Source organism: Schistocerca gregaria, chromosome 11 (assembly GCF_023897955.1).
Source record: "Schistocerca gregaria isolate iqSchGreg1 chromosome 11, iqSchGreg1.2, whole genome shotgun sequence".
In the NCBI taxonomy this organism is placed as follows: domain Eukaryota; kingdom Metazoa; phylum Arthropoda; class Insecta; order Orthoptera; family Acrididae; genus Schistocerca; species Schistocerca gregaria.
This window is the reverse complement of record NC_064930.1, coordinates 78,133,488-78,151,072: the sequence shown is the minus strand read 5'-3', so window position 1 is coordinate 78,151,072 and position 17,585 is coordinate 78,133,488. Positions and strand designations below refer to the sequence as shown.

At 39.9% G+C, this 17,585-nt stretch overlaps 1 protein-coding gene across 2 annotated transcripts in view; it reads left to right on the top strand.

Moving 5' to 3' along the window:
• LOC126295154 (zinc finger protein 93-like) overlaps positions 1-17,585 on the top strand; it is a 75,319-nt gene that overhangs the window by 44,860 nt on the left and 12,874 nt on the right. For both annotated transcript variants that reach the window (XM_049987448.1, XM_049987449.1), the window contains exon 4: positions 9,426-9,463. In XM_049987448.1, coding sequence (XP_049843405.1) covers positions 9,426-9,463 — 38 coding nt within the window. The remainder of the gene's footprint in view (positions 1-9,425; positions 9,464-17,585) is intronic.

Genomic DNA, 17,585 nt, shown 5'->3' with positions numbered 1-17,585 from the left:
AAGTCTGCATCTACCGATTCTAATAGTGTGACATCTTTATCCCCAACTCCACACTGTTTGTACCGTGGTGGGTCCTATTGCTTATATTTCAGCAGATCACTACTGGTGACAAGTACCCCTGTGTCCAGTAATATCATGCAACCCTTTGTTACTACTATTCCTTTTATTGCACAAGCTGCCTCTGCATACAGTTTCATAACATCTAGTCTTACTGGCAATGACCGTACATGGACTTTGAGTTCGCATTGGTATTTAGCACCTTATTGCTGCCTCGTTCTGTATTTCTAGAACTAGTACTTTCTCTTACTTTATTCACATTACCCCAAGGCGGATGACAGTGTATCCTTATGTGCCCTGTTCGTCCACACCTGAAACTATATATATATTCTGCAAATGCTGTCCATTTTTCCTGCATTCCAGTCAACAAATAGATATCTTCTCACTTAATAGCTAACTGCACTGCTGTTGGCAAATCTTTTGGACACCTTTCCACACAAATTTTGATGTTTTCAGATGCAACCATCTTAAAAAAGCATAGAGGACCATCTGCTCAGCTTCTAGCAAAATAACGTAATTGACTGCAGCATCCTGCCCTATTCTGTAGGTACGTCCATTAATTTTCCTTATCTTATCTGAAAATTGTTTCACACTTTCTATATTTTATTAAGTTATTACCCCAAATTGTTCCCTGTAGTAAAATGATACATGTGAGGGTGACATTAGATTTGGTCAGTTGATTCCATTTTTCCAGCCCTCAGCTATAGTACATAAGGAACAGCTTGGTAGAGGCATCTGGTTGCTTCTCATGCGAAACAATAGACGTGCAGCATTGCTGATAGTACAAGGAGGGGGCTGAGTGTGGTGTCACTTGAATATTGTTGTCAGTGACATCTCTGGCTGTGACTGTGATGATAGCATGGCGATGCAGCTGATGGTGGCCATCAATTTTCTCCCATTTGACTCAGGGTGGGCTGTCCTGTCTTGTGGTCGAACAGCCAGTTGCCTGTGTTTTGCTTTGCAACACATAACACCCTCCCCTGCCTGTGGTTGGCTCTATTGCAACTAACTTCCACTCTGGCAAATTTTGTGACTGAATAGTCATTATGTTACAGATGAAACCCAACATGAATTCACACTAAAGCCAGCTGTTAAATGACCTACAATCAAATAAGTGTGTCTGTGGATAAATCAGTTGTAGTGGAGAGTGAAAGGAGACATTGTTAAATCTTCCAAGAAGTTCGGCATAAGTAATTCTGTCAATGGTGGTGAAGAATATCTTGGGTATTAAGAGGACGATCATGAGGAACAACGGGAAGTATGATTATCGGGGGTTTTAAAGGTCAGTTTGGTTTCATAAATTAAGGACTTTTTTAGTCTGGATTTGCAGTCTATTTTTAAAAGCGGTGAAAACATTAATTTTTAAAACAAATACTTAAAAATTAACGTGCATCATACAGTCCATACTGTCTTACAATCCATAAAATATGGTACTTGCAAGTTATCAGCCCTGAAGTTGAATCACCTTGGAAATTTTGGCCATAATTCTAATATTTTGCATTTACAACCAACTGAAAGTGTAGCTTTTAAACATGCATTCTCACTCTGCCCCAGTGGATCTGCATAATGTTTGAGCATCAATTACTATACTGTTGAGGGAGTAAAAGGTTTATGAGATACTGTTTTGACATTGCCTTTGTTTTATTCATTGTGTAAAAGGGTGTTGTCTCTAACCTGTAATTGGTGACAGAGATCTCTTTGTTTGGAACATTCTTATGTTGCAATTCACAAATGCAATGTAATTGAATGAATGTTTTTGAATTTGGTTAGGTTATTCATTTAGGTTGTGTGTGTGTGTGTGTGTGTGTGTGTGTGTGTGTGTGTGTGTGTGTGTGTGTGTAGCTTCAGAGTAAATATACAATAATGCTGTTAAAATAGTACGCTATTCGTTCTGTAAACTAAACCACTCAGAAGCAATTGTGTGCAGCATGTCACAAAAAGATGACTGTAAAACTGTGAACCATAATAAGTGATTTAAATGGCAGAGAAGTGGAATGGATGTAGGCCCAGTATCACCTTTTTATGTGTGACGAGACAGGTCAGTGTGATCCAATGGGTGAAACACTGTTGCAGAAACAATGAAAAATGCATGCCAAGAGTAAACGAATGTAAAATGTACAAGACTGGCTATCTTTTACAGAAGTGTGAAATTGAGCACAGCCTTCAGTATGTGGTGCTTATAATAGTTTCCACTACAAAACTTTGCCTTCAAACCTGGCAGAAAATACAGAGACACATTGGTCATATGTAAAGTATACTAGCAACAAGACACAGTCAGTGCCTTCTCTGCATGATAGTAATGGAAATACTATCAATGTTAGTTCTACTAAAGCAGAGTTGCTGAACACAGCCTTTAGAAATTCTTTCATCAAAGTGGTGAAGTAAATATTCCAGAATTTTAATCAAGAACAGCTGTCAACATGAATAACTAAGAGGTAGATATTCCTGAAGTAACGTAAATCACTTACTAAAAGCAAGTCTTCAGATCCTGGCTGTATACCAGTTAGGTTCCTTTCACAGCATGCTGATGCAATATCTCCACACTTAACAATCGTATACAACTGCTCACTTGATGAAAGATCTGGACCCAATGACTGTAAAGTTGCACTGGTCACACCAATGATAAAAAAAGGCAGTAAGAGTGGTCCACTAAATTACAGGCACATATAATTAAAATTAATATACAGCTGGTTTTTGGAACATATATTGTGTTATTGTTTTCAAACATAAGAGAATGGTCTATTGGCATATAGTCAACACGGATTTAGAAAACATGGTTCTTGTGAAACACAACTAGCTCTTTACTCACACAGTGTTGAGTACTATAGACAAAGTATTTAAAATTGATATTGTATTTTTAGATCCAGAAATCTTTTTACATACTACCTAACAACCAGCTCCTAGTCAAATTGCATGCTTGTGGAATATCGTATGTTATGCAACTGGATTTGTGATTTCCTGTCAGAGGGTTCACAGTTCGTAGTAATTGACAGAAAGTCATCGAGTAAAGCGGATGCAATTGCTGGCATTTCCCAGGGTAGCGTTATATGTCCTTTGCTGTTCCTTATCTATGTCAACAATTTAGGAGACCATCTGAGCAGCAGTCTTAGGTTCTTTGCAAATTATGTGGTCACTTATCATCTAGTAAAGTCATCGGAAGATGAAAACAAATTGCAAAATACTATGGAAAAGTTACCTCCATGGTGCAAAAATGAGCAGTTGACTCTAAATAGTGAAAAGTGTGAGCTCATCCACATGAGTGCTTAAAGGAATCTTTGGTTACATGATTCTAAAGGCTGTAAATTCAACTAAATACATGGTTCCAGAAGAGAACAGTAGTGACAAAAGTAGAGTATCAAGCAAGAAAGAAAGAAGCAAAAAGAGTGGTGGCAGAGGAGAGAAGAAAGTGGATGGAACAGTGGACCAGAATGATGGATGAGGATAGTGAAGGTTCAAAAAAGGTGTTATGAGACCTTACATGGGGATAAGTGGAAGAGGCATAGGGCAAGATTGAGGGACGGAAGTCACCAAGTCTGGATGAGCTAACTGTAGAGATGGCGAGAGCAGCAGGAGAGGTGGGGATACAATGACTGTAATGAAAATTGTTTGGAGACAGATGATGATCCCAGAAGACCGGAAGAAGGGAATAATTATCCCACTCTTTAAGAAGGAAAATAGAAAATAGTGCAAGAAGAATGGGGGATAGCATTGGTGAGACACTGTGCAAAATTTTTGAGGAAATTTTTAAAGCACAAATTTGGAAAAAATTAGAAGGAAGGATGAGAGAACAACAACATGGTTTCAGAACAGGAATGTCCACTGTGGGTCTAATTTATGCTGTAATAGAACTGCAGGAACAGCATTATGAATATGGAATAGATCTACTAATGACCTTCCTGAACATTGAAAAAGCGTGTGATGTTATATATAGAATCAGTGTGTGGAAAGCCCTAGAGAACAGAGGAGTAGCAAAGGAGATTATTTGGAGGACAAGAGAAATGTACCATGGAAGTATGAGCTGTGTGAAAGCGAGAGGAAAATCAGCTTGGATTGAACAGAAGAATGGCTTGAGGCAGGGAGGTGCATCTTCACCATTACTCTTCATTGTAGTGATGTGTGATATAATGAGGACAGTAGCACAAGTAATTGGTGAAGGAAAGATGAAAGCTGTGGTATTTACAGATGATATGATGATTTGGGATAAGGAGGAGGAAGAAGTAAAAGACCAGTTGGACATATGGGAATGAACAGTACAAAAATATGGGATGAAATTTAGTATAAATAAGAGTGAGATAATTACCGCAACAAGAACAGAGGAGAGAGGAACAACTGGAATAACAATTGATGGGGAACGATTGAAGAGAGTGAACAGTTTCAAGTACCTAGGAAACAGGAATATGGACAAAACAACAAAGAAATAGAGTGGGGGGGGGGGGGGGAGCAGAAGCATTCTGGAAGTGTGGCAGAACCCTGAAATGGAGTAAGAGTGTACCTCAAATCAGTAAAAAGTTATATACCATTCATACTAGGCCCTGATAATGACATATGCATCTGATACCTGGCTTATGAAAGGCAGAGAGAAAAGCAAAGTACAAGATAGTGAGATGAAGTTCGTGAGGAACAGTATTGGAGTGAAAAAAATGGACAGGTTAAGAAATGAGATGATCAGAGAGTTAATGAAGGTGGAACCATTACGGGAGGAGGTAGAGAAATCAAGACTTACAAGGCATGGGCATGTTAAGCAAATGGAGGAGAAGATGATACCCAGGAGGATACACGAGATGAAACTGTAAGAAAAGAGATGAAGAGGAAGACAGAGAGACAGATGGCAGAAATGAGTGGAGGAATGCATCCAAAAGATAGGAGAAGACTGGACAGCCTTCTCATTGTTGAAGAAACTTGTGAGCACAGTCAAGGCGTTGCTCCTGTATCCATCAGTCAGTATCCAGGGGACCCTCTGCGAGCACACGCCTTGCGATAACCCAAAGTTTCTATGAAAGTTCTTTAATTTGTGCTGTGGGAAGCTTCAGCAATATATTCAACAAGTTCACGAACAGTGATGCTCTGATCTTTGAGCAGCTTACTGTTGATCTTATGGACAATAGCGTCCAAAACCTGAGGTCTTCTACTGCGTTCTTCATCGTGAACTTCTGTGTGACCCTCAGCAGAAGCCCTGCACCATTTGTGGACATGATGTCAGTGGCTGATGAATTTCGATGGGCGGTAACTTCCTTGCATGGAGGAACTAGATTACTGCTTGAAACTTGCACTTGACGGGTGCGGCTATCACCACTTCCATGTCTGACGGCTGCCAAGCCAACACTGAGGCACATAGCAAATCGTGTACAGGGAGCTCAAGAGTGAGGGAACCACTGCATATGACACTGTTGTTGGATTTTGCCTAGCACCTACCCTCAAGGATGTAGCTCATTGGGAACATTAGGTTTAGTACACCTTCATAGATGACTAATGCAAAATGGCCACAACTAGATAATGATATATTGAAATAGATTCAAGGGCACCATCAACATCACAATGGAATTAATACAAAAATAATTGAAATACTTGGTCATAAGGTAGTACTAAAGTGGTATTCAACAGACTTAAAGGGTGGCGTATGGTGGTGTTACAGGTTTATGAAGCTTCGTGGACTTTGCATGTAAACAAAAACCCAATCACCTCAGAGAATGCCACAAGAGTATGAAGAGAAAATACTGTCGGGACATTGCTTTATTATTCAGCATCAAAAGATAACCTGTGCAGAACTATGTGAAATAACAAATACGGACAAACCTTCGCTGACATTTGATGTGCCGAGTAACAGAACTGTTGCCATGAAAGGTGCTAAAAATGTAACTATAAAAACAAGCGGACATGAAAAATTGCACTATACTGTTGTCTTTTCGTGTTGTGCTAATGGTACTAAACTTATTCCATTGGTCATTTTTTAGTACAAAATAATGCCCAAACCTTCTGAAATACTGCCAGGAGTTGTTCATGTGCATGCCAGGAGTTGTTCATGTGCATGACAGGAGTTGGATAGACAAGGCTGGTGTGAAATTTAGGATTAACAGTGTGGGAGAGAAGGAAAGGTGCTTTATTGAAGAAGAGTACTCTTGTGTTAGATCAGTATAGCAGCCATTTGAAAAATTCTGCATGAAAAGAGAAATAGAGACAAATACAGCTTTCAGTTATTCCAGGACGACTTATGTGACAGTTGCAACTTACTGGTGTCTCAATAAATAAACTATTCAAAGAGTATTTGCTAACGGAATGGAACAAATGGATGAATCCCAACATGAATTTATGCTGAACAGAGCTTTAAAATGGCCTGCAATCAAGCAAGTGTGTCGGTGGGTAAACAATCATGGCCTAGAGTGAGGGAAGAGACAATTGTCAAATCTTTCAAGAAAAGCAACATAAGTAACAGTCTCGATTTCAGCGATCATCTTAAATAAGAAGAGGACAACAATAATGCAGAGGAAGAGAAAATTGAGATGGCAATTTTCAGGAATTATAAAGAACTATTCAGTTTCATAAACTAAGAATTTTTTAGTAATGTTTTGCAGTCTAACAATAGAAATGGTAAAAATAATTTTTTTAAAATATTGCCTGAAAATTGTGTGTCTTAGTCCATAGCATTTTATAGTCCATAGGATACGGTAGTTCTCTTCTTTGAATGAGTTATGATTTGATTGGAAGAGCTCACATCACACTCTGTAGTTGAGGATTCTTGGTGCTGTCCAGAGGGACATCAGATTGCCTATAGCAATCTGCATAACAAAACAGTGGTTGTATGCTGATACTGTTGTTCATTATCTACTTCGTTCATCTCGCTGTGGGTAGGTAACAGTTCTACTAAGGTAGCACTCAAAAGTATTTTGTAAAAAGCATTAGTTATGATTACATCAAGATAAGTGTGTAATATAGAAATAACTGCCTGTGGATTATTAAAAATTATGTAATTGTAATCCATTTACTACAAATCTACGTATAGTTTAAATGAAGTTACATTACATCAAAACAGAAATAACAATTCTGATGACCCAAGAGTAATTCGTAGGTCTTATATACATATAAAACTATTTTGGAATGTCAAGAACAAATCAGCAAATCAGTGTTTTGTTACATAGCCATAGGCTTTGATCACAGTTAGCAGTGCCTCGAGAATATCAGTGTATGATCTAGAGACACTCGGTTTTCCACCATCTCAAACACGCTATATTTTAAGTACGAGAATGAGAGAGTGGAGATGTTTTCACCTCACCACCGGTTTCTGTGTGTGCAGGATGGACATGTATCGGGAGAATACTGCAATAGTAACGGTCGATCAGCTCAAACAAGCATCGTGGAAGCTGTATGTCCAGTATAAGGAGCAAGCATGCTCTATTTCTTGATGGTGTAACGACTATATTGTTGTGAACAAATGAATTCTGTGTTCAACTAAAGAGAAGCAAGAACTGGTTCTATAGCGGTTATTAAACCAAACATATTGTACTTTTATCTGTTAGTATCTTATGGTCCAAGACAGGTCTGACTTGCAAGAGTAGAATGCTTGTGTGAAACTTGTGTTGTTTTACTGTGGAGATAAAAATATAACAAAGTTGAACAAAAAGTATCCTGAAAGTACAGAATTATTTCAAGAGTAGAAAAGGAGTCAATTTTGAAATTCCTTTAACCAGCTAAGTCTTCGGAGAAGAAGGGTTTGTGAATATAGGTGCAGCCGTCTGACCCGAAAAGACTGGCTGCACATAATACATGAGTCAACTGTGAGAAACTTGAGAGTCTTGCACCCCAGTACCACCCTGTCTCCTGTCGTCCGAAAATTGTTACAAGTTTTACAGCTAATAGACACTGAACGCAAAAACTTTTGTGTGCGCGCGCGCGCTTGGGCAGGGGGGTTAGCTGCCAACAACTTTTCTAAATTTTCTAAAGTCTTTTTCCTACCAGTTTTCCATTTTTCTTACATTCTTACATTCATAGTTAGGCAGAAATTCATAAATGAATACATTTTCTTGCTGGACTGTTATTCAATATGTTTATTCCAAATTGTTATTTTTGGAGTTGTACCATTCTCAAGTGACATCTCATGGTGTTGTCGGAGTGCGTCATAATTCCTTTTCAGTTAACACTTTCCTTGTGTTAACCATGTTTACAGATTCCATATTTATAAAAAGACGGGAGTGTTTGTTGTCTATATGCCTACAAAATGACAGCATTTCATGTAATAATGTCTGTCAAAGTCATGTTCTACTGCCCTTTCTAATTTGTACTCCCCATGCACCAGGTGTGACATTTAGTAACTTGACTTAGTTCATAGTGAGGTGTCACTTGAGAATGGCATAATAGTCAAAATTACATTAGTGAATAAATACATTTAATGGCAATTGCGGCAGAAAATGTTTTAATCTCCATTGGCAACCAGTTTGAGGATTAAAATGTAATGAAATTTTTATACTTTTTCTGTGGTACTTCATCAGATTCTTCTCAACATTGTTCTCAAAAATGTTTTACCTTGTCTCCATTGTTCTTGTTATTCTGGTTTATTGGTGTGTGTGTCCATTAATTATTGTTCGTCATTTACATATTGAAATGTTACAGGGAGATTGTTTCTGAAGACACTGAAAAATTTGTAACTGATTGTAATACAGATTTTCCATTTATGAATTCAGAGCATAGTTTTGGCATAGCTCTATGAATTTAGTCTCTGTTTTCCCTGTGAAAAATCTACAGTTACCAGAAAGTGGGATTTCTTCTGTGTATCTGATATCTTTTAATGCTAATATTTTAATTTGTAGTAAATTTGCAATATCCAACAGTATTTTCAGTTTGCCAACATTTATTAGTATTTTTATATTTAACGTTCCAAGCCCGTACTTTATTTCGGGTTTCAGTTTCATAGCTGGGTTTAGAAGACACTCCTCACCTTTGCAAGTTGTTTGTCAGCTGCCAAGAACACGAAGGTCCAAATGGATCACTTGTTATGATGGATTCACCTCTCTGTGAATAACAATTTTCATAATGAATAAGGAAATGAAAATTTTCTGCAAGGTGTAAGTGCATGACAGATGAGAAATGTCTTCGGCCACTTTTCTTTTGAATCATCTAGTGGGAAGTATGGTAAAACTGAACCACTGGCTTGCATAATTATATACAGGACCAAAAACATAGGGTGGAAATGAAGTGGGAATTCTTACTGGCACACTGTTTCAATAACTGCAACAGTTTATCATGTTATCTTTAACGCTATTTTTAAACATCACATACAGCAACTGATTGACCAATCAGATGTTGGTAGGTGTTAATAGAATTTTGTTTATTTACTCTTGTCACTTGTGAATCACTGGACATTTCTTGAAATATTTCAGGTGGCAACCTCAACAAGGTATGCATCAAACAGTGCAAGGTAAGTTTTCATTATATACAGTGGAACTTTTTAAGTAACATAAATTTTTACTTACTGTATGTGGAAGTAATTCAGATATGAAATGCACTTCTGTAATTATTTAGTGTTACAGACAAGCTACAATGTAACAAGGCAGTATGGTCAGTAATGCTATTCTCTACAAGAGCCATTATGTGTTCATTTCTAAATAAATAGAACCAACTTACAATAGCCAGCCGTGGTTGCTGTGCGGTTCTAGGTGCTTCAGTCTGGAACCGCGTAACTGCTATGGTCGCAGGTTCGAATCCTGCCTCGGGCATGGATGTATGTGATGTCCTTAGGTTAGTCAGGTTTAAGTAGTTCTAAGTTCTAGGGGACTGATGACCTCAGATGTTGAGTTCCTTAGTGCTCAGAGCAATTTGAACCAACTTACAAATGCATACAGGAAAATGAAAGTTCAGGTGAAAGTCAGCAGCTGTAGTGTGCTTAATGCAGAACATCACATGAAAATTACTGAAATTCAATAGATTCATCTTCATGGATACAAGCTAATGTTGTACTACTGTAGAACAAGACTGGAATTAATTCACTGCCATGGTTAATTAAAGAATATAGTGTTGAACAGCTCTTTCAATGCACTGCAACCATGCTCAGGAAACACACAAGCTTGTAGTATTCACGGTTTACAGCCCATCATCAAGAAGTATCTTAAGTAGCTGGAGACAGTTTCAGTAAGGTTTTGAAGACGTAACTGACGAATCCTCACTGATTCTATAGACAGTAATATTGTTTCTCTGTCATATAGTCCTGAGGACACCTGGATGACTTCCACTTTAGAAAATCTGAAACAGAAAAATTCCCGAATAAGAATAACGGACATATTGCAAGAGCCATTGCGTATTTGATTTGAGATCCAGTGGCCATTAATGTATTAGGAGCCAAGCCATTCTGATCAAATTTATACTGATCGTTACGTGTAGGTCATAGGAGGAAAGTATGTTTTCATAGAATTGAAATAAAAATCCCCCCCCCCCTCTCCCTGGGTGAGTGTGCTCGGGTGGCACAGGATCTGTAGTCTTTGCAGCACCTCTTCCTTTTCTGTCCTGCTGTTCTTTTCCCCCGTCCTTGGGGTAATTGTTTTGGTTAGTTTCAGGAATGTGTCTCAATAGCCTGGCATCGGAACAGACCATGATTTGTTTTTCCTTTCTCTCTTCGTTCTCCCTCTCCCCTCCTTCCTCTGCTTTGGTGTTTGGGTTTCTTTGTTTCTTCTTCCTCCCTGTGCATTCCTAAAGGCCAGCCTAGCCATTTGATGCATAATAGGCAACAGGGTAGTGTGCAATTGCCAGCCCCAGGTCAACAGGTAGGTTGGTTGATCTGGGAGGAGGGGACAAAACAGTGAGGTCATCGGTCCCATCAGGTTAAGACAGTATGAGGATGGAACTCAGCTGTCCCTTTTCAAAGGAACCATTCCGGCATTTGCCTGAAGCAATGCAGAGAAGATCACAGAAAACCTGAATCAGGATGGCCGAATATGGGTTTAAACCATCGACATCCTAATGCGAGTCTAGTTGCTAACCACAGCTCTGTGAAACCTCATTCTCGTTTACGTGTTGCGACTTTTCTTCTGGATACCAGTTGTGAGTTTAAGCCCAACAACTGCTAACAGCTTCGCTCCTCCAAGGATATCCTGTTTGTGTAGAGCACCATTGTATGCAGAATTCTTCATGTGCTGTTACTTGCACTCAGCTCTTTGAGGTTCTGATCGAGGGAAAAATCCACACTTATCTGATCAGTTTATTACTGCAGTCCACTGGGTAATGAAATAGGTTGATGCAAACCTAGTGCTTTTTCTGTCATTTACTTTTTCTGTCATTCAATTGAGGAATGCTTCCCTCAAAGATTAAGGCAGGGTATGAAGAAAGGATCAGTTGGTAGGACATGTTCTGAGGCATCAAGGGATCATCAGTTTTGTTATGGAGGGAAGCATGGAGGGTAAAAATCATAGAATGAGACCAAGGCATGAATACACTAAACAGATTCAGAAGGATGTAGGTTGCAGTAGTTACTTGGAGGTGAAGAAGCTTGCACAAGATAGCGTAACATGGAGAGCTGCATCAAACCAGTCTCTGGACTGAACAAACAACAACAACATCATGCAGTCATCACAGTCTGAGCATGGGTCAAAAATAGATGTGTTGCTACCAGTGTCAACATTATAACCACACTCGCATGCCCTGTCAAAACATGGCCAAATGTGTTGCTTGTGGTAGAGATGTTCACGAGGGTGGTTTCTCATCTCCTCCTCTCCACTGTATCAATTCTAATGGCGACCATGCCACCTCATCCCATGAATGGCCCGTGTACCTCGATGAGTGGACCATCTGGAAGATAAAGGTCAAGGAAAAACTACCATATCCTGTCTCTTGCACATTGTTAGCTAGCCAAGAGCCCTTTATTTTAGTACCATTCTTGCTGTGCATTGTTGTTTCACAAAGAATGTAGCAATGCAGACTTCTGACCTCCAGTTCAGAACTGCAGTTGTGAAATTACCAATTATCGCATTAGTATCACGATCTTCTTCTCCTGCAGGTGTGCAGCAAGCTGCCAGATTTTCGCTCCGACTACCAAATCACCTGCTACACCACTGGCAGGCCAGAGAGGAGAAGAGGAATACTCCCGCGAAGACATTCTACATTCCTCCAGCCAACACACATCAGAGTCATCGACTGCCAACAAGGCTCAAAGAAATCAAAGAAAGGCAAATTGTTTTGTCCTTACCAGACCTAGAGATCCTCTTCAACGGCCTCACTGCATGAGACCCTCATACGGTTGGCCTCCCTTTGGGTGGTGCACACCACCCACAATTTTTCTCCCTTGGAATCGGCAGGTTGACCCACGGAGAATGCTGATGCCTCCAGCTTCTGCACAATGTAGCAGTGTGAAGGCTGGCGCTCGGCAGCCATGGAGGTGACTACCATTCATTCGTCCCCTCCTCCCCAATCCCTGTTATGATTCTTCCGCAATGGAACATAGGAAGCATTGGATCAAATAATGAGGAATGCAGGGTCCACTTGTTTTCTGCTTCCAAAAAACAAAAGTGTGTCCTGGCGGCGTCCCACATTTCCTTTCAGTCCACTTTGATATTCCCCATCCCAAGGACAGCAGTCAATCTCATGGCGGAGACATACTGGTCTTGCAGGATTATGTTTGTAACCAAAGCATCTCATGGAACACCCAGATGAAAGCTGTTGCAGTCTGCATTTTCCTTCATCATTTCACATTTCTCTTTTTAATGTCTACTGCTCTCCATCATTCACTGTCACCAGGTGAGACTTAATTCAGCACATTGGTCAGCTGCTCCCTCACCCTGTTTTGCTGCTCAGTGACTGTAATACCCACTGTCACCCTTCAGGCCTTTTGAGAACATCTCCAAGAGGTTCACTCTTGGCAGACCTCAGTTAAACTGGAGCACACACGTTTCAGACTGACTGCTACAACTGATTGTAAACAGTTGGTAGCTTTCTAAGGAAGACTGGAGGCATTACCTCTTTCTGGAAACCTTCGACCAACAACATTTCCTCAGCTGTGATGAGCAGGTAAAGTATCTTACAAATGTTATCCTTATTATTGCCTCAGAATGTTCTATACCTTGCACTTCATGTTACTTCAATGTGTCCCATTCCTTAGGTGGACTGATATGTAGGATGATGTGATTTGTATGCGGAGACATGCTCTCCACATTTTTAACAATCATCCTGTGATGGTGAACTCTATTCATTATAAACAGTTGCATGCACAGTGTCATCGCATTCGACATGGTACCAAAAGAGCTAGCTGGATTTCATTTACTCTTTCTTTTAACAGTTTCACTCCCTCTTTCATGGTGTGGGGCAACATTTGTCCACTCTCTGCAACCAAGCTCCATTCCTCCATTTCTGGTATGACCATGACGGATGATGTCATTGGCCTGTATTGCTATCTCCATCACTTTGGGCCACTGCTTTGCGGAGATTCATAGCTCTACTCATTATCACCCCACCTTTCTCCCTCAGCAATGGTTGGGGGTGGGGTGGGGTGGGGTGGGGGGGTTACCTGATACCTTGTCCTCTCAGAATAGTGAGTGCTACAATCTCACCTTTACTATGAGGCAGCAAGACTGTGCTCATAATTCATCCCAGTCTTCTGCCCCAGTACTGAATGTTGATCACATTCAGATGCTGCAGCACCTTTCTCTCATGGGAAAGCATTTTCACCTTTATATGTACAGTCACATTTGGGCAAAGGGCACATTTCCCAGTTGCTGGTTTGAAGCCACTCTTATAGGCATACCTAAGCCCAGTAAGGACAAACACCTCCCTTCTAGCTACCATCTGTTTCTTTCACCAGCTGTGTTTGCAAGGTGGTGGAACGTACGATTCATGGATGGCTAGTTTGGCAGGCCATGTCCCGCTATCTCCTGACCGCTGCACAGTGAGGATTTGGAATGCACTTTTTGGCAGCCGTCCATCTCGTCAGTTTGTCAACGAATACCATGAATGGTTTCCTGCAGAAAAACGAGACTGTGGCTATGTTCTTTGATTTGGAGAAAGCCTACATCAGCTGGAGGACTGGTGGGCTTCTGAGGCCACCTGCTCCAATACATTAATGAATATTTAAAGGACTGTAATTTCACAGTACATTTGGGTTCAGCCATGTCAGACACCCTTATCCAGAGGGGAAAGCGGTGTATCAGGAATCGGCCTGAGCTTCACCCTCTTTGCTATAGCCATAAACCCTGTTATTCATGGGTAGTGGATCACAATACTTTCCTTCATTTGTACTGATCCCTCATCTGTTCAGAACCAAACTATGGGTGTTTTGTGTATTCCTCTGTACATCTACCCATCGTACGGTGTCTTAACATAATCCACCATTGTGGAATATGTTTGGCCACTGACGTCTTTTACACTAGCCCGGTCGAGAGTCTACTCAGAAGCTGCTGGGGCACCACTGTCATACCAGCTTGATATCTTTCTCAGTGGATGTATGTCCTGTTCTGTCATGCCTAGCCACCCATCATATGCCCACATTTCCAGAAATGTTCAAATGTGCGAGAAATCCTAAGGGACCAAATTGCTGAGGTCATCAGTTCCTTGACTTATACACTACTTAAACGAACGCACACTAAGAATGACACCACACACACACACACACACACACACACACACACACACACACACCGATGCTCGAGGGAGGACTCGAACCTCCAGCACAATCCGTGACATGGCGCCTCAAATGACATGGCCACTCCACACGGCACCACTTTTTCAATGACTGCCTTGCCCACCATATGCCGTTCTTATGTTACCTCCCGAAGTTCACTTTCGACTATGACTCAAGAGAGAAACTTTGCGGTACCTGCCAATGGGTTCAAACCCTTCATCGCCTTGGCTTTGTGTGGCAGTCTGTGTTCATCTTGGACTTCATTGGCTTCTGTTTTATAGGCAGGACCTACTGTAGGAAAAAATGCGTATATAATAGGTACTAATATGTCGTCAAGATACAAAAGTTGTTGTGATATTACTCTCCACATAAATTGTACTGACTGGCAGTATGTCGACTGGTTGATTTGACTCGTAAATTTTATCGGTATTGTGCACCATCACGTGTCCCTTCAAGAAACCTACTAGCCATGCTATTGAACATTTATTACTAAAGTCCACAATATTTCCTGCTTTTAACTGATGAGAACATATTAACATTTGCATATAGCTCAAATCCTTTAACAAATTGTTTCTTGTATACATATAAATTGTCAAGCTTGCAGCACTCAGGAGGTATCGTTGCAACTCCCCTGCTGCCTATTTATTATTAATGCAGTGACATAATCTATGCTTTTTATATTCCTAGACCAATCAGTGATATACTTCACTACCCCCTGCTGAGATCTGTTGGAGGAAAGTACTTTTATTTTAATTTAGACTAATGTTCTTTCAGTGTGAATGACATTAATCGCAACTTTAAATTATGCAGATATTTGTATACTGCTTGTTTTTATGCAGTTTTCAGGAGAAATATCAGGCAGAAGTATTTTTGGAGGTATGAATTAAGTTTTGGTAGTGCCTTAAATTGTACAGCTGGTTTCTGTCACTGAGGTAATGACATGATTCTTCAGCCAGCCTTAAGTCACTGAGACCCTTTTCTTGTATGGTTTTAAATATAGGCCTTTGCCGATAGTTTCCATGGTCATATCATGCATTTCAGCTTCTTGTAATTTCTTTTCAGCATTTTCAGAATTCTTTACTGCTTGAGATATGGCAGTGGCTCCCCTCTCCCCCTGCAAGTCGTCAACCAGTGGCTGTAAGCCCATCAAATGGAGGGATTACAAGCAGGAGTCTTCAGCCAGATGTCTTTGGTATTGGTAGGACCCTGGGCATTTTAACAAGTCGTTTCCTTCCTCCTTTCTGGTTCAAAGCACATTTTGCCAGTCACCTCTAATTCGATGCAAATACTTAAACATCTCATAGGTATTTTCTTCTACTTTAGTGCGTGACAAACTGCTTTCATTATTCATTTGAAAGTTACTCCAGTACCCAATTTAAGTGTGACACACATTGCCTTATCAACCACTAATGCAGTGATACGTTGTCCTATACCCATATCCTGTCCTTGGCTTATCTGTCTAGCCTCATCAGTGAATATTTATTATGTCAAGGAGCATGCCCTTCTTATGTTACCTCCCGAAGTTCACTTTCAGCTATGGCTCAATAGCTAAACTTCACAGTAAACAAATCTCTGCATCATTTATAGTTGTGATGTAATGTCATTCACACTGAAGGAACATTGGTCTAAATTAAAAGAAAAGTACTTTCCTCCAACACATCTCAACAGGGGATAGTGAAGCATATCACTTATATACTTTTGACACAATAAATAAATAAAAGTGAATATTTGGTCTGCAATATGATGATCTTTATTTGTAGTGTAAACAGTGTTGTGTTCTTTGCATGTATTGTCCAATACTTCAAATCCTTTCTCGCCATAAAGCTAGGAACTCTTGCAGTTTTGTTAAGGGCCACAGAAATTGTATCTAGAGATACAAAGTTTGAATTGAAGGTTCTCAAGAATAACACCTTCACCTATCTGGATATGTTTCCTTGCATTTATGTCACACTACTGCATGGTTTGAGGTTTACTTTCCTGATTGCATAGAAAAGTGTGTGTGTGTGTGTGTGTGTGTGTGTGTGTGTGTGTGTGTGTGTGTGTGTGTGTGTTCCCCCAATAATTGGGCTTTGTTGAGAAACTGAGCCATTTCAACAATGCCCTGTTCCCTCAATGTCTTAGGACCTGCTCTGTGAGGAACACCTTCAGTTCAGAACTTTTCTGTAATTCCTCTATATTACTCTGTGACATCAATAGATTTCTTCTTAACTGTGTGCTGAGTAATGCAGTTATACTTCTCAATAATTTGTGGTAGTATGTTCAGCCATTTGTACATACATAGAAAGCTAAATTGCACCCACATTCAGTTTTTATCATCGTGTTCAACAGTCTTGGCCTTCAAACGGGAGATGGCTGAATAGTCATTAATCCCATACTGTTCCATTTCTGCTTTGAAATGCCTGTTGTAAAATTCACCTCTATAATAGGTTTGAATATAGTGGGGGAACTAATTTTGTTACAATCTACAACAAACTACTTGATGATGTGTCTTTCTAAAAACTTGGATGTGATCAATAATATTGTGTTCTTTTGACCTGCATCCCTTGAAGCAGCTGAAGCTGTAAGCAGTCGTAATTTAGCTATCATTGCATTCGGAACATCATAATGTGTGTACTCTGGGGGTAGATTGTTCAGTTTTTAATGCTGAATTTCAACCAATGTACCTGCACTATGTGCAGCTGCTAGTGTTGATTTAATTGCATTCTGGTATTTGTCATTTTTTTAATTTTTTAATTAATCCTTTTGGGGTCTTATATTGGTTATGTGTAATATTTGAATATATGTTTGTATACTTTTAGGGTATCCTTTTTGATGTTTTCAGTTTTCAAGAAGGTTGACTGTAATAGAAAATGCATTCTTTCAAATTCCTTATCCCCAACTCAGCAGTCTCAGTAAACATAATGAGTGCATACGTAACATTTGTGGTTTTGTCCTGGTGACC